Below are 23,608 nucleotides of genomic sequence, written 5' to 3' on the forward strand. Positions count from 1 at the left end.
CATCTACGTGTTCGCAATTGTTAACTCCCGCGATACATGATCGCGGGCCCTTATGACGTACTCGCGTTGTCAAACTCTCGCTGTGAAAGATGGCGGGCCGCGATGACGTACTCGCGGTCGAAAAACTCTTGCGCGATCACGCAGCAAGATCCAAAATGGCGCAGCACACGCAAACCGGGAGGAAAAACAACTCGGGGAACTCAGAATCACGGTTAGTCAACGTCGCGCGCGTGATATTGTATTTTTGAAGCGCGACCAAGCAAAAAAATCCACCAGCTTGCGAATTGGGAATTTTTGGGCAAGTACGCGCAATTCGCGGACCGCAAATTTGCCCAAATTCCACAAATGGATTTTCAGCCCATACTTATAAAAGATATGCTGTCACTTACCTCCCACCTCCAAGTATTGACCCTTTTTGTGGCACTCATAGATACGCAGCCATTTACCTACCACCTCCAAGTACTGACCCTTCCAGTGACACTTCAAGATACGCCGCCACTTACCTCCCACATCCCAGTACTGACCCATTCAGTACCACTCAAAGATACGCTGCCACCTACCTCTCGTCTCCACGTACTGGCCCTTCCTGTGCCACTCAAAGATACCCCGCCACTTTCTTCCCTCCTCTAAGTACTGACCCTTTTTATGGTATTTAAATATACACTGCTACAATACTTCACTTGCTACTTATAGGCGCCTGCCCCCGCAGTGGATTAATACCTGAAACTCACCGTCTGGGGGAAGAGCAAAGACCTGCACCTCACCCAGCGTCAGAAGCTCTGCGCGTCCAGGAATGCTGACCGTCACATAGCGCCCGGACATGCCACTGCAGCTGAAGGATTGTGTCTCTCCTGCGCCGACTGAGACAGTAGTGGTGCACCTGTGAGGAGGAGTGCAAAGTGCTGAGTGTGCCAATCGCCTCTTTGATACATAAGAAAATAAGATGAATACAACCATGACACAGTGTTTCCTTTTTAGTCTTTAAAACCTGAGGCCTTAAGAGTTGTCACACATATGCACACCACAGAAAATAGGGGGACTAGACGTTGCACCCTGAGAGTTCACAGAAATGGAAATAGACCAGCACATCATAGAGTGAAAAGGTATTGAGTCAGCCATGCCAACTCTAACACTATTGCCAGACCACAGTAAGGGGGTCATTAGGATGGAGGATTTTCCGCATCCTCCGGGCCGGCGGAAGCCACCGCCGGCCCGGAGGATGCGGAAAATCCTCTGCGGACCCACCAGGACCCACCACCACATTAGGATGGCTGGTGGGTCATGGTTTAGGTCCGCAGCTTTTCCGCCGCGGCTGGCTTACAACCGCGGCGGAAAAGCACTAAAATGGTGAAGGTGTCTCTTAGACACCGTCAGCCAGATTAGGATGTGCTTGGGAACATGCTTTTCCGCGGCGGCTTTTCCGCCGTGGAAAAGCATGTGTAACTGCACTGCAGGGGCCCATTGCGGGCCCCTAGGTGTAGTGGGGGGTGCACATGGGGGGTACCTATGGTACCCCCCTGCATTTGCGTGCACAATGCAGCAGGCACCGCGCGGTGCCTGCCGCTTTGTGCACGCAAATGCTGTGCATGCATTTTTAACATTGCTGCGGGTGCAGCTTGAAGCTCCACCCGCAGCAATGTTAAAATAGAGGATGTGACCGCCACCCTGGCGGTCACATCCTAATCTGCACAGAGGGAACGCCGCAGCCCATGCGGACGTTCCCTCATGCTCTGGGGTCGCGGATGGACTCAAGTCCGTCCGCGATCCTAATGACCCCCTAAGTGTGTGAGAGCAGCTGATAAAGCCTGGTGCTCCGAGCCATACCTTGAGTGACCACATGCATGCAGATAACACAACGCATCTTGCGACTGGGATCAGACCCCCAGAGGTGACTGGTCCCAAGATAACTGAGCTTGTTCTGAGAAAGTGGTCAGACCCTGAGTGTTCGAAGGTATGGCCTATAAACGGACAGTGCAGAGCAGGAATATCGACCTATAAATATCGAGGGACTTAAAAATACTGTGGGGAAGAAATATCGACAACAAAAATATCGTGGACAAGAATATCGACTGACAGGTAAGTAATATTGATTTCAAAAACATCGACATATTAAATATCGTTTACCAAAATATCGTTGACATAAATATCGAATTATTAATAATGTTATGTATTTTAGTGTTTTTAATGAGAATTGTTTGTCATTTTATTATATGTTTTAAAATGTAACTAGTTATTAATTTATTTTAAGTTAAATTTTGGGATTTTAGTTCCATAGCGGGTTGTGGGTTTATAGGGGAATAGGGTGGGAAGTAATTTAATTATATAGATTTAAAGAATAATTATAGTAGTTAATATCTTTTAATTTGGATTTTGCGTTTTTAGTTCCGTAGCGGGATGAGGGTTTATAGGGTAATAGGGTGGGAAGTAATTTAATTATATAAAATGTAGTGAATAATTAATGTGTTAGTTCTTTAATTAATAATAGTTTAATAATTATTTGTTAATTCATTTCAATTCATAATTAATTATGGTGATTGTTTAATACATTTTAGGTGTGTCTTGTGGTGGTTATATGTGTAAATGGTGTGAAGGGTGGTAGGTAATTAATGTTTTATTGATTAATTATTACATTTTTTAATTAATTTCCATTAATTATTTAATAATTATTCATTGTAATTGTGTAATTAATTGTAGGTGTGTGTGTTGATGTTTATATGTGTAAATGGTGTGAAGGGTGGTAATTATTTTTTTATTGATTATAAAATATTTTCAATTAATTAATTAGTAATTATGAATTGTAATTGTGTAATTAATTTTAGGTGTGTGTTGGGGATATTATAGTGCTAATTAATATGTAATTAATTATTTTTTATTATCTTTGTTAATAATAATATATGTAAATGTATATATTAATTATGTTAATATTGAAAATTAAATGTAATACAAATGTTGATGTTTTTGTTTTTTATTGTTGGGGGATCCAGCACTTTCCCTACTGTTGCACTCACTGGAGTGGGAATATTAATTTGTATCCCTCCGCTATTCAGCGCTTTCCCTACTGTTGCACTCACTGGAGTGGGAATAGTAATTTTTGCCCCTTTGCTATTCAGCGCTTTCTCTACTGTTGCACTCACTGGAGTGGGAATAGTAATTTTTACCCCATACGCTATCCAACGCTTTCCCTACTCTTGCTCTCATTGAACTGGGAATAGTAATTTTTACCCCTCCGCTATTCAGCACTTTCCCTACTGTTGCACTCACTGGAGTGGGAATAGTAATTTTTACCCCCATGCTATCCAACACTTTCCCTACTGTTGCAGTCACTGGAGTGAGAATAATAATTTTTACTCCTTCGCTATCCAGCGCTTTCCCTATTGTTGCACTCACTGGAGAGGGATTAGTAATTTTTTAACCCCTCGCTATCCAACGTTTTCCCTACTGTTGTGTTTATTTTGTTATCATTATAGTTTAATGTAAATATGGAATGTTTTATTTAATTTAAACTTATTTATATATGTGTATATTTTATTTGCTTTTTATATAATTTAAAAAGTGTATAAATTAAATATAGATAATAGTTAATAAAATGTATTTAAGTACATTTATGTATATGTAAATTTTTTGTGTTTATATTTATTAAATTACATTTATTAGTTACTAGCAGCCCGCCCCAGCGTTGCCTGGGTAGAAGGGGGCTGGGGGCTGCATTTTTTGGCCGGGGCAGAAGGGGGCTGGGGGGGGGGAACATCCATCACAACGCATGCGTTACATCGCATCCGTTTACATCGCAAGCGTTACAACGCAAGGGACGTTCCGACGCGGGCCATTACTACGCGGCCCCTTACATCGCACAGGCTTTTACAACGCATGCTTTTAAAACGCATGTGCTGTAATTGTTCGGGTCGGGGTTATTAGAAGAGACCGCATGTGCTGTAATTATTTAAATCTGCATTGGCAGAGCGCTCTGCTCACCTACATCTGATGTGCACTATTCACAGATGTCCCAAAATGATGCGTTGACAAGGCTCTCACCAGGCACCTCTGCATTGACTCGCCCCATGCAGTGCCCTTCCTATGCGGTTGCATTCACTCACCAAACGCTTCTACTGTAGCCTTCATTGCCTGATGGACTCACATCATAAAGACCTTCACGACACACTTACAATTGAGTTAGCATAACTCAGTTCACAGCAAGTCCGTGTTCCTAAGACGGGGGGGGGGGCTTGGTAACATATCTGAAGCAGAGAATTGCTTAGAATCATTCTGGTGCTGGCAACATGGGTAACACCAGTTTTATTATAATATCTATAGAAGAGTGCCTGATGAATTCACTTTCGATGCGCTACACATATGAGTCATTGCGGCAGAGAGGTTCTTGCATAAGGCTAGATGTATTCAATGCGTGAATAAAGCACGCGATGTATCAACATAACATCCATCAGGGAGGACTAACTGCAGGACTTGGCACCATGGTCGAAACCAAGATACCTCCTGAGCATGTTGTGTGGATCCAATAAATGCATCTGCGTGTGGAACTTAAGGCAGAGTTTGAACCCTGATGCTTTCAGAGAAGACATCTGACCAGTGACAGTCTAAGCAGAGGAAAGATTTGAAGGTGAAGTACGGAGAAGGCGCTCCGGAATGTGTTGATTACGCACAGAAGAAAAGGAACTGAGGCCAATATGCATGCTGGTGTCTGATATACACTGGTGTTATCGTGTCTGGCAGAAGCTGCACGACACCACCTGGCAGCACTTGAGAGCCCCTACTGGGGAAGTACGGTTCCAGCTGAGAAAACAGTTTCGAGCCTCACGTCCTGTGATTCAACTATGAAAATGCTGCAATGTAACTGCTGCTTATGTAGAGCGCATCAAAAGCAGGGACAGGTTGTACTATTGATGGTGCAATTAGTCATCTCTTACCGTAATTGTCACCCTTAATGAATGCAGCGCCTAGTGTCTTGTAAAGCGCGGAATGCAGTGATGTATGATTCTGGGGCCCTCCTATGTCTGTCCGAAGATTCATAGGGCCGGGGTAAACTAAATTAATGCAGTGCCTGGTGCCTTGTAAAGCAGGCGCGCGCGGGTGATGTGGGGGCCGATTTTGCTGAAGGAAGTCTGTCAGTGAATAGTGCCGGAGGAATGTAAGGGTTGCACACGCTGTTTGTGCCCTATGGAGCCAGGGGTCCCCGGTTCAAATCTCGCAACATCCTGAGAATCCGGTCAAATTAGTTAACCTCCTCGTGCCCATGTACAGCGTCTGGATGCCCTTACCGGGGATACGCGGAGCTGTATGCAGCTTCAAATTAACCAGCTCAGGTACATGCGGCAGTTACGTAATTAAAAATATACAAGAATTGGGGTAAATAGAAAGGAAATAATTATCGTCGTGGGGAGAGGGGGGGGGGGCAGGGGTTAGAGGCGGGATCACGCATTGGGTCAACCAAAAGTGCAAAAACTGTGGTAGGACACAAGAACGCATCGTCATGACGTGCGATTTCATCGTCTGCGATGTTAGGTACTTGCAAATAGGAAGCAACGCAGTTGCGTTGCAACTACGTGCGATGTAAAACATGACGATGTTTTGGCCTTTGCGATGTATTCAATGCTGGTTAATGCACGCGATGCAATGGTGTGCAATATATCAACATACATCCGGCTGGGGGCAGCATGTGGTGGAGCGAGCAGAGGTAAGTGCGATGCACCTCACGACCCCTGCAGCCCCGACCCCCTGCGCTGGCAGATTGCTCCTCCACCCTGCTCCGCTCCGTTCTCTGCCGCCCTCAGCCCTCAGCCCTCAGCCGGTCAGCTCAGCTCCACTCCCATACGCTCGAAGTGCAGCAGCTGACGGGACTCCTCCTTCTCCTTCTTGCCGTCAGAACACGGACAACGACCACCCCCCGCCCCCACTCCCGCCCCCGCTCCCGCCCCGACCTCCATGCCAGCGCTAGTCGCGGCCGGCGCTTCTTTCAGGGGACTACTTTGTTTTTAAAGTTAATTTTTTAAATTTACGTTTTTATTTTTATTTTATGTGGCCTATGTCCATCTACACAGCCTGACATTTTTAAAGATGTAACGGGTGTGTAGATTGGCGCTGTGGTTCCCGAGTTTACCTGGCTCAAAGGTGAGAGTTCTCTCTTTATAATAGTAGTATAGATAATTAGTTAAAATATATATTAAAATATATATTAAATGTAATATATTTAGCTAGTAATATTAATAATATTTCATTAATTTTATTTAAGTTATGTATGTTTTTTAAGTCAATATTTTTTACTTCTATATTTTTTACACAGATATTTTTGTGTCGATATTATTGTACTTACCTGTTTATGTATAGGCAGTCGATATTTTTGTTATCGATATTTTAAAATGGAATCAAACAAACCCCTGAGTGACCCAAGTTTAGAGAAAAGCAAACCCAGGGATTGGAAGCCAGATACTGAGGGCCATATGCGCGTAGGTTTATTGATGTCGCAAACCGTTTTGACCTCAAAAAAGCCTTTTACATGTACCAACCCTATTTTGCGATTCAGTAACCTATTACTGACTTGCAAAATGAGTTAAGGATTCGGTATTAGGAAGGGTCGCTTTAAGGGCGTCCCTTCCTAATAGCGACTCCAAGCGGTATGTGTGAATGTTATGTGACTGCTTCAAGTAGGTGGAAACCCATTCACAAATGGAAAGGAGTCTCAAGGAGACCCATTACACTTAGTGTAAATGTATGAAAAAAGTGTTTTAAGTCAACGCAGTGGTCCCATGGGCCACTGCCTACTCTTACAAAATGAAAACAAAACTTTTCATTTTTGCATTTGAAACACATCCTGTTTTATTTTAAGGAAAATAGGCTGCATTTTTAAAAAAAACTTCACTTTAATTAAATGCAAACACAGACATGGTGGTCTGCTGTCCTCAGTAATCTTACATATGTCACACCAGATCAATAGTTTTCTGTACTTCTGGTACTTCCGGCACGGACACCCATCACTGTAGTACCATTCACCTTTACAGGGTCCACTGGGTGAAATCCTAAGGATGGCCTACCTGGGGTTCACAATGCCGTTCTTCTCTAATGAGTTCCCAATACGGATTTCGGCACCATTGAGTCTCTCAGGCACAGCGTCCGCTCTGTTGGTCACGGTCACTGAGGCAATGCGATATGTGGCCAGCAGGTCCACCCTCCACCAGGCTGGGAGATCAGCTCTTGTGACTGTGACTTGATGTAGGTAAAAGTGACTGCTCAGTATTCCATCAATGGCTCGGCTTGCGATTGCTTGTGACGAGTAGTCGCTGGACTGTGAGGCCACACCTGCACGAGCCACATTGGTCACTGCAAGAGAGATGTTGGAGAGGTCATTGCTCAAAACAATACTTCTGTTGCCACCCTAGATGTTCCTAGAAAATGAGAATGGATGAAATTAGAAGTTTCAGCCTGGAAGGTGGATGAAATGAATACCATGATCTTCAAACATTCACTTATTGAGGGCATGGATGGTAATTGTGAGTAGGGGTTGCTGCACCTCCACTCCCTCTGATACTCAGGGCCATGAGGCAGTGGCAGGAACAGAGGGTAAACAGGTTACTAACATCTGTTTACTTTCTGTCATTTTCAGACCTTATCCTTCCCCCAGAAGCAAAGGAAAGGCTGAGGAAGGGCCATGGGTGGGGAACAAGATCAGCATGGTGATGTCATCAGCAGTGAAAGTAGTGCTTAGTTTGTTAAATAATAGTTGCCGGGCCCCGACTAGCATACCACTGCAGGTTGCACCACCCATTGCCCCGGTCATCAATGCCAATGGCGGAATCAACAATTACTAATTATCTCTCTCGTGCAAGTGCGACATTTCAGACTATTCCAGGTCCCCAAAGCTAAAGGAATGGCTGGGGAGAAAGGTATTAGTAGTTTTTAAATGTATATTGAAATTATGAACCATGGTTGTGCTCATCTCTAAATTAGATGAGCCGCGCCACCGTGTGCCGGTCTTGACAATTAAGCGCCGGTGCCCAGACCCAGAAACCACCGGCTCAAATTAAGCACTGAAAAAGGTGGTGTGATGTCACTTCTCCAACCAGCTGAACTTGGCCCTAGTCCGTCTGAAGAAGTGGCACAGCCAAGTTCGCTTTTTGGGATATCGGCATAAGATTCATTTGCATACAGTACATCTCAATGCAGCTCATTTACATACCCAGTGGTTATCTTGAAAGTCTACAATGCATCCAGCCCACCTGAACCCATGTTGGACACTTCCTTTCCAAAGTGACATAGTTTTGACTGGAAGGGATGACTTTGGCAAATATATTTCCATTTCTTTATGCACAGAAGTAATATATAGGCTCTGCATAGATGTGTAAAACGGGGGAATGTGCTGAGTTCTTGCAATCCCAACAACAATTAAATTTACCCAGCATTGTTAGGTACATTAACTATCTACTCTTACTTCATGTGCACATGTAAAGGGAACTAGAAGTGGTCTGGAAAGAGAGAGCTTGAAGGCCAGGAGAAAGAGTGAGGAATGGTAGTGATGCATGGCCTCTCACCTGGGAGAAAGAGCACAAGTGAGAAGTGAAGCGGAGTCTTCCACCTCTCGCTGAGACGTAGAGCGCTGCAACATTTGATTCCACCTGACTTCTCGTTTCCCCCCACCATAGGTCAAGCCTCCTCTCCCATGCAACATAAGACTCACCTGGCTTGGGTTCTGCGAAGACCTGAACTTCGCAAAGAGTCAGATATTCAGTCACTGATGGAATATTGACTGTGACGTAGCGCCCTGCCATCCCACCACAGTCGAAGGATTTTGTTTCCCCCTGACCGATTGTGTCAATGGTGGCGCACCTGCATGTGAAAACACAGACCAGAGATCAATGTGTCCATTCTATGACATTCCTGTAGCTTAAAACCGTACATAATGAATAGTACCACAAGATACTTTGACAAGCACTATCCTAGCTGGCAGGCATTGTGGGGATAAGGACTCTGATGCATGGATGGGCTGCAAGCTTAGTGAGAAATAAGCCTAGTCAGACATGGTCCTAAAGAAGGCTGTGCCCTACATGTGCTCTCTGTATTTTGTATCAATTCCTTGGTGGTAGACCTCAACTGGATTGCTGCATGTATCTGGGAAGCTTAAGAGGTTTTCATGTGCAAAACTCAGTAGTAGGGTTGACTTTACAACAGGCGGTATTGGTGAAAATCCATACCACAAAAGTTTACATGCAGTTTGTCTGCAAGTTGATGGAAAGAGTGGTTGCATAGGTAGAAAATATCAAAACTGTGTAACTCGTAGAAAGACATGTTACTGGATACTCAATTGGGCCTCTAGGAATACTAGGGAGTCATCGCTTCCTCAGAAACATGGGTCCTTCAGCACGCATGCTAGTAAACCAGCTCTCAGTCTTTGATTCACTCCATTCACTATATATTTTGCCAATGTGTGCATTTTCTCAATGTTTTCAATTCTTTGAATGTCTCCATAGTGACAGGGTGTCAGAGACCTTATAGGAATCCATGATATTTCTGTATGAAGAGCATACAAGGAACTGTTGAGGAACCTTGCATGGATAGACCATCTCCCACCTCACCCTTTATTTGTAATTAAAGAGTCATTTAGGCTTGAATAATTTGATCAACTGCGCCCATCTACCATCTTTAACATGGATCCCAGTGTAGGGCCCGATGCGATCCAACATCTACGTCTTGAGCGACATTGTTGTACTGCCGGTATTTTTACATTCTAACACTTGTAACACTGTTTACTTTGAAATTTAAGGTTGCAAAAGGAAATTGCTGCCATATAACAAAATTAGTAACCCAATAAAAAGGAAGATCAAGTTAACTAATAAAAAAGAAAAGCAGCTGCTGCAATAAGGAGGAATAAACATTTAATGGGCAAACATGGACACCAATCAAATTAAACGTTAGATACATATGGTTTTAATCACTACTTTCCAGAGCTATCAAAATACGTTCGGCCTGATTTAGGCTCTGATTTAGATCTTGGCATATAGGTTACTCTGTCTCAACGTTGTCCGCTGAAATATAAATCCCATTATAACCTATCCTATAATCAGGCCCTCCGAGTTTGGTGGACAGGTGCTCTGTCAAAAAAATGAAGCATATCCTGTCAGCGTCATTACAAGTGCTATAGGAGATAATCTACTTATAATAATGCAAACAGGATTTCTGTTTGCATGAGATTTCGTAGGAAATTTATTTCATGGAATACATTCCTGAGGAACCAATTCAAATAAGCTGTTTGATGGAGATTTCGAGTACAAATGGCATTTACCTTCTCATATAAACCAGTTTATTGACTGTATGTTTGGTTGAAATTGGTTTATGAATACTTATTTATTAAATGGTTGCAGGTCTTACTTTCAGACACCATTTTGGCAGAGATATTTATTTCAATGCTTTACTTCAGGGACATTATTTCATATGTCTATCTTTTACATTATCGAAAATTACTTTGGATGCTTTTAATTCTTTGACCCATCACCACCCATAAACACCATCCATCCCAGCCACCTAAAGGCCATCAACCCCTCTCAAACCCTTTACCATATCTAAACGACTAATTCCTAAACCCTAAAAGCCCTTTCCACCCCAAAAATCCACCCATTCTGAAACATAAAATCCCTCACTATCGCTAACTCCATCCATTCCTGGACCCTAAAAACCCTTTTCTATGCATAACCACCATCATCCCATACCCCTTAAAGCACCTCACACACCCAAACTTCACCCATCCCTGAACCTTAAAAACCCTCACAGCCCTTAAACACCCCTGACCCTTAATAACTCCTAATCACCCTAAGCCTTTCTCATCCCTGAACCCTAACACCCCTTGCTACAGCTAAACTCCATCCATCCCTCCATCCTTAAAACCCCTAACTACCCAAACACCCCCTTCCTGAACTCTAAAGACCCTACCCTACTCTAGCCTCTGCCTATACTTGAATCTTCAAAACCCTCACCAGCCCTAACCACCACCCACCCATTAATCCTAAAACACATCACACCTAAATTCTACTTTTTTTTTAACCTTGAAATCCACTCACCACCCCTTAACTCCATTCACTCCTGATACCTAAAAAACCACCACCCCATTGTCCACCCATCTCTGAACTCCACAAACCCTTTCTAAGCCTTAACTCAATGTATTCCTGAACCCCTTACAACCACACCACTGGTCCTAAACTCCACACCTCTAATGTCATTTAGTTTTTTCCTTAAAATGATCTTTACTTATATTTCCTTTAATTTTCAGATGTTTTGGTTTTTCCTTCAAGGTGTCTTTCCTTAAAATATTTTTTCATGATTACGTTTCCTCCAGTGTGGTTTCTCAGTTTTCGCTTTTCCATTTATTCACACACATCAGGGACAACCGCCATGTTTGTTACGAAGCGACCCATTTGCCAAACTCTAAACCAGGCCCTTGGCCCGATTTGTTATCAAACCTTTTCTGATCATAGCTATGAGCTGTTGAGAAGGCTCCATTGGAAGTATAAATATGGAGTGTAAATACTTCAGTGCAATAATTGATATATTGTCCATAAAGAAGCTGCAATGTAATTAATTTTCTATGCATCACTTATACACATATGTACTAAGGTACAGCATGTATGTAGGTAGAGATTCAATGTATATCACACATTAATAGTTGGTTGAGCCGGGGCTAACTTCCCCGAGCTGTGCACTCTCTAGAACCACTGTTTTCAGATCTGATAGTGCAGTGTGATCAAAGGAATTAAACTACGCCTACAAGTCCCTGGCGAATATAGCCCAGGACACTGACCCTGCCGTGACCTGAAGACATTCTGCCATCATACAAGTGCAATCTTAGAGCAGCGTTTCAAAAGCTATTGTGTTGCAGGCGACTGGCAGAGCTGTCCAGGGCTCAGGTTTAAAATGCAGAAGATGTTCTATGATAGGATTAAAGTGCATTAAACAGCTGCCTAGGAGCTTCAGTATCAGAACTGTATTATTCGGTGGTTAATATTAAGGTGCATTGACAAGTCTGTGAGTGTGGCTGCAAGTATTAAAAGGAGGTGGGGGGGGGGCTGCAGGTCAGCACTGATTGCTTCCTCGTAGCTTTTTGTGGTTTTTAGAAGGGGCAGAAGGGTCAGGATTGAGGAGCATTGACAGATCTCTGCCTCCTGGCCTGGAGTAGCTGCGGTGCTGCTTCTGACAACTTTAATGTTGGTGACGTATACAGCAGGCGTAGGTGCATACGACAAGCAGGGGGTCCTGTTGGGCAGGTCTGAGGTGCATCATGAGAGGTCTTGCATCTGAACACTACTATGTGAAATAAAGCGATGCAGGGTTTGACTGGGATCTTAAAGGTTTGTGAGGGGTGATATAGCAGGGGTTGCTGCAGGGCAAGACAGAGTCTTGGAGTCCTGCAGGGGTGCCTCTAGGCTCATGGTGGCCCTGGCAGGGCCGGACTGGGAACCAGAACCGGCCCTGGCAAAGAGCTCGGCCGGCCCCCTCACCCCCCCCCCCCCCACTCTGGGAGGAGGGGGAGGTGCGACCGCGCTCTGTGCCAGGGCCGGTCTTTGGCCGTTTTTGTTACAGGGCCGTAACGGCCAGTCCGGGCCTGGGCCCTGGGCAGGGAACGTAGGTAGGGGGCCCCGGAAGAGGGGGTCCGGGTGGGGCAGAGTGCGGAGGCCAGTGAAGAGGGGGGGTCAGGGTGTTTGGAAGTGGAACAGAGCCGGCAAATTCCTGCCAGGGGCCGCCAACCAAATATGTATCCATCCTCAGAGGATTATTATATTAAGGATATATATTGGCGTGGAGGCCCCTAGGGTTTGGTGGCCCTGTGCAGGTGCACAGCTTGCACATGCCTAAGACTGCCCCTGAGTGATGGTGCGCCTGCCACTGAAACAGGACAGAGTATACTGCAGGGTGTGACTGCGGTGTTTTGAAAGCAATGGCTGTGTGCCCCAGTGATGGAGGAGCATGGAGCACTGCAGGTCACGTATAGAGACTTTCGTCTTCATACGTGTACACTGATATGAATCAAAGGCGCAAATCTTCCATTTTCATAGGCTCCCTGGAGTCTTATAATGGGCGAAATTAGCAGGTGAGCTGCTGATGATTATGTCATTGCAATCCAAGGAGTGCTGCGAAACTACTGGGCACGGTGTAGCACAGTCATTTTTGAGTCTGACAGATGGCCCTATCCTGATAGGTTGTAAGAGTGGCCAATGAGATTGCTGAAAGAATAGCAATATGATTGACCACACACTCAGCCAATGAGAATAGATCCACGTACTTAACACAACTCCTTTCGGCTGCTAGTAGCCAATCAGAATTGTTGTGGCTAGTACACACTTCTCCACACTGATCCACAGAGGCGTAGGCAGCCTGCAGTCGTTTTTTTCTGTATTCGGTCAGAAAATCCTGCTGTGTCTGTAGTTTGTCTGCGGAGAACATTTTTATTTCACCGTGCATGCGAATGATACAAAAAATAATATTTTTGCTCCATTCACGTTTCAGCAATTTGTTTTTTCAACCATCTCTAATTAAAACTGTCCCACCAAAATGACATATCCTGGGTCTCACAAACGCTAGTGACAGTCCTGCCTCTCTTAGACCGTGAGAAGCCAGCAGAATGCCACACTAGCAACGCTTCGGAACAAGAAGAGTGGAGGAGCAAACCATGGAGCATCTACTTTGCCTTGGCACTCATTGGCAATAAACATAGGATGCCCCAAATCACTTGTAATTATAAAAATTGAAAACCTTGCACTTTGATCTACGTCAGAACTAACAAAATGGTTTATAACTGTATGAGCTGGACATCTCCCTCTTACCTCTTTGATACCCAATGTTTATCTATTACTTCTTCTCTCTTCCCTCAAACATCATTTGTGTACATCCCCTCTTTTTCCCATTACCTTAACTCTCTGCTTTTAAGTTGTCTTACCGTACCATTCTTGTTCTCCTGCTAATGACTGCATTCCTTGACCTCCTCCAGTGATTTAACTGCTTCCTTTACTCACTAGCTCATTTCACTACAATTCCCTCCCAATACACTAACACTAACATTTGTACAACCTTTCACTTGCACCCAAACTACCTGAGTTAGTTCCACCCTTGCTCTGTTTGGACTTGTATCATATTTGTGTTATAAATCTCCTCTTCTGTGTGCCCTACAGGGTTGTGTGTTATGTGAAGACCACCTTCAACCAGGTTTATGTACAGCGCGCAGCCACCCCACCGATAAATTGGTTCACATTGTGTGATGGGAAGCTTATCCCAGTGGCTTCCGTTGCCTCCTGAGATCTCACATGCCAAGTGATGCAACGCCATATAGAGGTGATGCGCACCTCTCCTTACCTTGCGTTCAAGACACCATTCCCTTCTATTGAACTCCCAACGTGGATGTTGGCTCCAGTGAGTCTCCATTCAAAGGAGTCCCCTCTGTTGGTTATGGTGACGGAAGCAACGCGGTAGGTGTTCAGCAAATCCACCCTCCACCAGGGCGAGGCTCCAATCTCGGTGTGGGAGCAAAAGCCATGGTTGAAACTACTCCTCAGGTTCCCATCAATCGCTCGACTGGCAATCGCATTTTTGTAAATGCTTGACTGGGACGCCACTCCTCCGCGGGCCACATTGATAACTGTGTAGAGAGAGTTCAATGTTATTTCAGCTATATAAATCTTTGTGCTCCAGAATTAAATAGAGAGAGAAAGAAAGAGAGATTGTGTGACTGGAGACTGCACATGCACAAAATAAGGACCATTTTTAGGCAACTGTGCCCATTGTGCACAAGCAACATGGTGCAACTCTCACTGAAAAGAGCCAACAGCTATAGTGAACCATTGCCCCATGCTGTATCCTTTGGTGGGTGGAAGCAAATGAAAATGGCGCTTCAACAGACAATAAACAGGGCCGATTATTAGCCCTCCATGTATGTATGCATATTTAAAGTTTTTTTTTTTAAACAGTGTTTTGTACTTAGAACAAAACACTTATACAGCCACAGCTGTCTGAAAACACTGATTTGAGAAAGGAATGCATAACATGTCTTGAAGAAATATAATTTTACGATTTATTATTCCTGTTCTCCCTTTACATAAATGGCCTGGAGAGTGCCCTGATAGCACTGGGAACTGACTGTCCTAAGGTGGGCTCGCGTCATCTGCCGGTACTTCTGTACGCTGATGACGCGGTCCTCCTAGCACGAACGGCAGTTGGCCTGCAGCTCTTAATTAAGGGTTTCTCTGACTTCATGAGGAATTTGGACCTCTCCGTCAACATGACAAAATCTTTCATCATGGTAGTGGGGAAGAAACCACAGAAGAAATTTGTGTTCAAACTAGGGGATCATGTCTTGGACACTGTCAAATCATTTCCGTACTTGGGGCTTTTATTTGATGAAAAGTTCAAGTTCGCCCCTCTGATAGAGGAGAGGGCGAGGAGACTAGTCTCAGCTAATGGAGCTATACTAAACTTTGCCCGTCGAATGGGACGTTGGTCCCCAGAGCAGGTGATGACATTGTATAGGTCGGTCAGCATCTCAAAGACCATCTATGGAGCTGAAGTGTGGGGTTTCAGGGATGCACAACCAATACAAAGAGAGGAAGACAAATTCCTAAAAAAACTGCTAAAGCTCCCGTTGAGCATCCCAGCAGCGATAATACACGAAGAGTTGGGTACCCCATACATAGCCGACCTGATCAGACTGAGACCCATACTGGCCTGGCTTAAAATTTGGTCAAACCCCAATGCGGAATTGTCCAGACAGATCATCCAGGATTGCCTGCTGAAAGAGAGATGGCTCCAAATCCCCTGGCTGAAATACGTCAAAGACACATTGGGGGATATTGACGAGCAAAGGCTTTTTCTGGACCCCTCTATGGTGGACATATATTCCAGACACTCTGTACAAAAGCAACTACTGAAAAAATATGATGGTAGGAGGAGGGAGCTTGACTCTACTAAACCCTCGGCAGTTGCTCATTCGCTTGTTTGCAATGAAGTGGGCATGGAACCGTATCTCTTTTTAATGTACAGTCAACACGAGAGGTTTTAACTCCTTCGACGCTCATGACGAGCTCAGCTCGTCATGATGTACACCTCCATACATTCATGACGAGCTGAGCTCGTCATGAACAATAGAAGAACCAAAATGTCAGCACAGGAGGAAAATAACACTAGCATTGATGGTGTTAAATGACTCGTTTTAGGCTCAATTTGTTGCACCACACTTTAGCTTATCCGTCTGGGTTCACTCAAACAATTGAGCAGAAGGGTGCCTGCGGCTGCGACAATAGGTCTCCGCAGGACACCCTTCATTTTGTATTACTGTGTTCTTTTTATAAAACACCGCGTCAAAGATTCTTAGTGGATGTTTTAAAGGACTCAAACATTATCCATGCTAAATCTGCTTTATTGTTTTTGCAAAGAGCCACTGAAATGCATACTCTGTTTGCTACCATGAGTTTCCTTAAAATTGCTTTTAAAGTAAGAAACACAAGGGGCTGATAAAGTTGGTGGGATTGGGAGGTAACTAAAAAGTCATATGGGGCCTTGTGTCATATTTGCACTCTGTCTCTACTATCTACAAAAACCCCTTTTTAACTTGTCGCTCTTTTTAAAAATGTCATGTTGTTCAGTATGGTTTTATGCGATCATGTATTACTATGTATTTTTATGATGGTTTTTAACCTTTGAAATAAATAAAAGAACTGAACTGAACTGATTTATTACATTTCTACAAGTTTTCTTTGGTTCAAATGTGCCAGATGGTAAAGACATCAATACAACAAAGCCAAATCGAAATCCTAGAGCCAAGTCAGGCAAGCAGACAAAGGTCAGGAATATAGAGGGAACCGAAGAGAAGGAAAATACAAAAAGGTGAGGGGCTGGATGGTGAACGAACTCTGGGCATCCAAAAAAATCACTGCAATACAGAAAGGTGGCAGGCGGTGTCCATGTTCCTAGCTGGTGCTTAAATAGTGCCGCTGCCTGCCTTGACCTGGAAGTTCCACCCTTTAACCTTTAACGTTCCTGTCAGTCACAGCACTCCACACTCCGGGGCCTGTCTGGCACAATCTTTTTATTGAAAAAAACAACACAGTAGTTACATTCACCACATAAGCAATATATTGTCACCTCTCCTGGTTGCATCTTCTACCCTTGTAACGATCTTTATAGCACCACTTCACAAAGTATCCCGCCCGCTATTCCCTCATCAATCAATTTCCTCATGCATTTCCTCCCGTTCCTCTGTGGCGTTGGAGCCGTACATGGAGTACCTCTACAGTCATTCCACTTATTCCACATCATCTCCCATTTTTGGGGCATCCCCTATTGGTGTAGACCTTTTTTTCCGCCACCATACACCAGTCCATATCCCTCTTCCAGTCCCCCAGGGAGGGAATCATGCTCGTGCTATATTTCTTTTGGCAATCATGAGTGCTGGAGCTACCCCTGTTTGTTCTCCCCTCGCCAGGTCTGTTGCCTCCCACACATTAAGCAGACACCATTTTGCGGAAATGAGCAATTTGCTCCCATACACTTCATTTAAACATTGGATTATTGAAGCCAGGTACTCTTGAATTTTTTGGGCAGGCCCATATTATATGGAAGAATGTGCCTTCCAATCTGCAGCTCCTGCGACAGAAAGCTTCTGTTTGTGTCCCCATCTTTACTAATGTTGTGCATGAGATGTAGGCCCAATGAAGGATTTTGAGTTGCACTAGGCGAAAGCGGGCTCTAATAGCAACCTCTGGAGGGGACGGCAGTGCTTCCATCCAGTCCTCTTCCTGCATATCGGGGATGTCTATCTCTCATTTTCCCCGTAAGGGATTAACTGGTCTAGTGCATGATTTATTCATTTCCTGTCAATGTCAATGTCAAATGTTCTTGTTAAGCGCACATCTCATGGGAGGTCTCATGGCGCAAGGCAACAACAACAGCAATGCGGACTGCAACAGGAACAAAGAAGGCGAGCTTACTGTGGAAAAGCCAAGTTTTCAGCTCTCTACGAAAGCATCTGTGGTCGACTATGGACAAAAGGTGTAATGGTAATTTATTCCATAGTATAGGGGCCAAGTAGGAAAATGAACGGCCGCCATTACGAGAAGTTCGAATATATATAAATATATATATGCTAAATATGTCTTGTATGTTAATGAGATCGCCTTTTGTGTGATATGTTCCTCCAATAATATGTTTTCAAAAGCGGAATATTCTGGGAGGCGTTCCCCCTTCGGCAAGACTGCCTGTAGGGCGTGATGGAGTTGTAGGTAGCAAAACGCCTTGGTGGGGGCTAGGTGGTAGTCTTTCTGCATTTCCCTTCTTTGTGAATTACCACAATTGCGGCTACTCTTTGGTCTAGGGGTAGTTTGCCTGCCACTCGACTCTCCTTGTACATTTTCACTAAGTGGATACTGTGGGTTTCGCTGTAGCTTGATATAGTTCAACTGGTATCCCGCTGGAGTCCAGTGCTTTCCCTGAATTAACCTCGCTGAGGGCCTGATGTACCTCTTCAATTGTTAATTCTTCATCTAGTGCTTGTAAATCATCTTGTGTGAGTTGGGGAGGGGTATATCCTTAAGGAGATCCTTAAGCCCCGTATGCCACTTTTGCGCCGCCGTTGCGTCACTTCTGCGACGTAGCGGCGGCGTAAAGCCAGTGCAATGCAGCGGGGTATTTACAACGTAGGGCATCTAGGGAGATGCGTCACGGTGTAAAGCCCTGCACCACATGATACCTGCATGAGATTTCATGTGGGTATTCTGGCGCAGGGGGGTGGGGGGCGTTCCGGCACAGGAACACCTCGGAAAAGTGGCTGAGTGAAATCTACAAAATTTCACTCAGTCTCTTTTCCGACCCTGCTGTGTAAAAACCTTGCCCCTGCTTGAAGCAGGCGTAAGGTGTGACGCATCATGTTCCAGATAGGCCGGGTTGGCACAGTGCTGGAGTTGCGTCGCACCCGCGACACAACTCCAGCACTGCGCCAACGTTTTGGCAGCAGATGCGACACGCATCTGTATTTCCTTGCGCCGTGATGCGCCGCATTGTAAATGGGGCGCAACCATGGTGGAGCAAGGATTAAGATGCGTGTTGCAAGTTTTCTGGCGCATCCCTGCTGATTTGCAGGGATGCACCAGGAAACGTAAATCTGCCCTCTTGTATTGTTATATTTGAGTCAGACACATGAATGTTTTCATAGTGATTTGCAAATTTCTCTATAATATCTTGAAGGTTTGTGAGGGCTTACCTTCCCTCCGGCTGGATTGAGGCCACCCAACGGTTGGCTCTCTCTAGTTTTTCTAGCCAGGCAAAGAGTCTTCCTGCTTTGTCATCATATTCGTAAGCACGGTGCAGTGTTTGCCTCTTGGATGCCAGCGCTGCATGTACTGTCAGATCTTTGTGTACTTTTTCGTTTTCAGGCCCAGTAAGTGTTTTGTTTCTTCATTGTCCAGTCGTACTAATTGTACTTATAATTCTGGTATACTCCTTTTCAACTCCTCTACCTCCTTACTTTTGTCTTGTTTGTGTCCTAATATTAATGCAAGGGCTTTCCCTCTAACTACAGTTTTTTATGCCTCCCAGAGTGTCACTACTAATGACACTGAGGTCTCTGTTTGAGTTATCAGTTGTTTTAATCAATCAATCAACCAAACCTGCAGGGCCGGTCGCTCCACACACCGCGCAGCTCCCTCCGTGAGTGCCGGGACCCTTGACCACCCGCTGCTGCCTCGCACAGCCGTGTGCCTGGATTGCCGTTCTGCAAGCTGTTTGCCTGTCTGTGCCCCTGACTTTGTATTTCGTTGTGCCTACTGTGCCTGTGCCCCTTAGATTGTATTTTTTGTGCCTTCTGTGCCCTTTAATTCTCGCCGTACCAGTGTCCTTTCCCGCTGCTTTTTCCCGTCCCCACTCCCCGCCGCTGCTCCCCGGCGGCCCGCCCCCTTTTTTCTTTCTGTAACCCGCCCATTGACCTCCCCGCTCCCGTATCCCAGCTGCTCCCACTTGGCCATTTATGGAGGTCGCCGCACGGGAGCACAGCGGGTGCGCTGATTGTGCGCCGAAGGCGCACCAAAGGCAAGCCCGTCTACGCCCGTGCGCGCCTGGACCGCGCCCAGCGCCAGGACCCCTGGCCCCCAAGAACGCCAGCCCACACGACGGACTTATGACCCCACCACCCTCAACGCACTCAACGCTGGCCGGAACCCCGCCTGCTACCGAGCCACCCCGAGACGCACCCATGGACCCTTCGCCTGCCAAGCCTGCCGATTCACCTGCCTCCAGACCTGCACCACCCGCGCCAAGCCAGACACCAGCAACAACCACCTCAAGTGCATCCTGCTCAACACCCACTCCGTCCACAGGCACGCCGTGGAACTCTGGAACCTGCTCGACGTGACAGCACCAGACGTCGCCTTCCTCACAGAAACCTGGATGAACACCTCCTCAGCGCCCGACATCGCCATAGCCATCCCGGACGGATACAAGATCACCCGGAGGGACCACGTCAACCAGACGGGAGGAGGCATCGCCATCGTACACAAGAACACCATCCGCATCTCGATCAACTCCGACGAAACCTTCACCGCTGCCGAACACCTCCACTTCCAGATACACACTGACCCCAAGACCACCCTCCGAGGCACCCTCATCTACAGACCCCCGGGACCACGCACACAATTCAGCGAAGACATCGCAGACTTCATCAGCCCGCACGCCCTTCCCTCCGTCGACTACATCCTCCTAGGGGACTTCAACTTCCACCTGGAGAACAACAATGACAGAAACACCACCACCCTGCTGGACAACCTCGCCAACCTCGGACTCAAGCAACTGGTGAACACCCCCACCCACTACGCCGGCCACACGCTTGACCCCGTCTTCTCATCCAGCAAGCACATCTCCTTCAGCCACTCCACTGGACTCCACTGGACCGACTACAGCTGCGTCCACTTCAGCTTCCGAAGAACTACGACCCATCACCACCCGTAACAGGTTCCCCGCCGGAGCTGGGGCAAAATCACTGCCGAGCAGCTCACCGCCTCCCTCAGCCAGAACACTCCCACCAGCACAACGGACCCCAACGAAGCAGCCAGCAACCTCACCAAGTGGCTGCCGCCTGCGCCGATGACCTTGCACCACTAAAGAACCCTCCCAGCAGACCCGGCAGCAATAAAACCCCCTGGTTCACTGAAGAACTCAAGGACTCACAGAAGAGCTGCCGCACCCTCGAGAAAGCCTGGCGGCTCGACCAGACCACAGACAACAGGACCGCCCTCAAGCACGCCACCCGCAAACACCATCAGCTGATCCGCACCACCAAGAAGACGGCACTCAAAGAACGACTGGACAACAACGCCCACGACAGCAAGGAACTCTTCAGCATCATCAAAGAGTTCTCGCAACTCACTCGCCTCTTTCTTCCACCGCAAGATCACCGACATACACAACAGCTTCGACGCACAGACCACGCACCATACCACCGAACCAACGCCCGCCACCTCTGCAACTGGACCCCGATCAGCACCGAAGACACCACCCGCACAATGAACTCCATTCACTCCGGATCACCAACCGACCCCTGCCCACACCACGTCTTCAACAAAGCCGACTCCATCATCGCACCCCATCTCCGGGACATCATCAACACCTCCTTCCACACCGCCACCTTCCCGGAGAGCTGGAAGCACGCCGAGCTTACCGCCCTCCTGAAGAAACCAACGGCGGACCCCACCGACCTCAAGAACTACCGTCCCATCTCGCTCCTTCCTTTTCCTGCCAAAGTCATTGAGAAGACCGTCAAGAGACAGCTCGCCGCCTTCCTCGAGACGAACGGATCCCTCGACCCCTCGCAGTCCAGGTTTCGGGCCAACCACAGCACCGAGACCGCCCTGATCGCAGCCACCGACGACATCAGAGCCCTGATCGACAATGGGGGAACAGCGGCCCTCATCCTCCTGGACCTCTCTGCGGCGTTCGACACTGTCTGCCACCGCACCCTAGTGCAGCGCCTCAGCAACATCGGAATCCAAGAGAAAGCACTGGAGTGAATCATCTCGTTCCTCACCGGAAGAACCCAGAGAGTCCGCCTCCCCCCGTTCAGATCCGAGGCCACCGAAGTCATCTCACCAACGACCTCAACATCATCTCCTTCGCCGACGACACCCAACTGATCCTCTCCCTCACCAACGACCCCGCCACCGCCAGAGCCAGCCTACATGAAGGGATGAAAGACGTCGCCGATTGGATGAAGAACAGCAGCCTGAAACTGAACTCAGACAAGATGGAAGTCCTCATCCTGGGATCATCACCCTCCGCCTGGGACGACTCCTGGTGGCCCCCTACCCTGGGCACCGCTCCCAAGCCAACGGACCACGCACGCAACCTGGGCTTCATCCTGGACTCCTCCCTCTCGATGACTAGACAAGTCAACGCCGTCTCCTTATCATGCTTCAACACCCTGCGCATGCTCCGCAAGATCTTCAGATGGATCCCCACAGAAACCAGGAAGACCGTTACCCAGGCACTCGTCACCAGCCGACTGGACTACGGGAACACCCTCTACGCCGGAACCACAGCCAAACTTCAAAAAAGACTCCAACGCATCCAGAAGGCCTCCGCACGACTCATCCTGGACATCCCCCGACAAAGCCACATCACCGGACACCTGAGAGAACTGCACTGGCTCCCCATCAGCAAGAGAATCCCGTTCAGACTCCTCACCCACGGCACACAAGGCTCTCCACGACCTGGGCCCCAAGTACCTCAACGACCGCATGACCTTCTACACGCCCACCCGCCAGCTACGATCGACCAGCCACGTCCTCGCCACCGTACCACGCCTCCGCAGAGCCACCGCCCGAGGAAGATCCTTCTCCTACCTGGCAGCCAAGACTTGGAACTCCCTCCCCACCCACCTTCGGCGAACCCAAGACCATCTCTCATTCAGGAAGCAGCTCAAGACCTGGCTGTTCAAGCAGTAACATACCCCCCTGCCCCAGCGCCTTGAGACCCTCCCGGGTGAGTAGCGCGCTTTACAAATGCCGTGATTGATTAATGAGGTCCTCCCATGATTGGGAATTTTCAGATACATGGCATTTATCACAATTGTGTTTCAGGGTGTTGTTTATCTACAGGGTACTTTGCCCAGACCGGAGAATGGTCCGATATTACTCGTGGGAGATGTGTCACCTCACTGAAACCAGGGAGTTCGGTGGAGAACGTGATTAGGAGCGAGTGATTAGGAGATCTATCCTCGAGTGACTATTATGTATGCTAGAGTGAAATGCATATTCTCGCTTCAGTGGGTATCGGGCTCTCCAGATATCGCTTAGGCCAAAAGCCCTGAGAAAATGAATGAATGAATGAATGAAAAAGAAATTTATTTAGCGCACGTTCACCAACGGCTTCTTGGCGCTGTGGATGGCAGAAGAAAAAACTGCTAGTTGATAACCTAACCAAGAACCAACTAATCGAGGGCATCAAGAAAATGACCAAATTCTCGGAGTCTGTCTAAAGATGGAATTTTAGAGGGAGAAGGGCTGAAAGACAGCTAATCAAAGGCTTGAGAAAACAACCAGGTTTTCAGGGCTTTTCTGAAGTTTGAGTAAGAGGGGATAAGACAAAG

The 23,608-nt window shown here is 46.7% G+C and overlaps 1 protein-coding gene across 1 annotated transcript in view; it reads right to left on the reverse strand.

Annotated features, from left to right (window-relative positions):
• Positions 1-687: 687 nt before the first annotated feature.
• LOC147717870 (uncharacterized) overlaps positions 688-23,608 on the reverse strand; it is a 94,816-nt gene continuing 71,895 nt past the window's right edge. Inside the window, exons 7-10 of the mRNA XM_086919890.1 lie at positions 14,341-14,623; positions 8,684-8,832; positions 7,044-7,329; positions 688-880 (exon numbers count right to left, since the gene is read on the reverse strand). Coding sequence (XP_086776016.1) covers positions 688-880; positions 7,044-7,329; positions 8,684-8,832; positions 14,341-14,623 — 911 coding nt within the window. The remainder of the gene's footprint in view (positions 881-7,043; positions 7,330-8,683; positions 8,833-14,340; positions 14,624-23,608) is intronic.

This window comes from Lissotriton vulgaris, chromosome 5, assembly GCF_964263255.1.
Source record: "Lissotriton vulgaris chromosome 5, aLisVul1.2, whole genome shotgun sequence".
NCBI lineage: Eukaryota > Metazoa > Chordata > Amphibia > Caudata > Salamandridae > Lissotriton > Lissotriton vulgaris.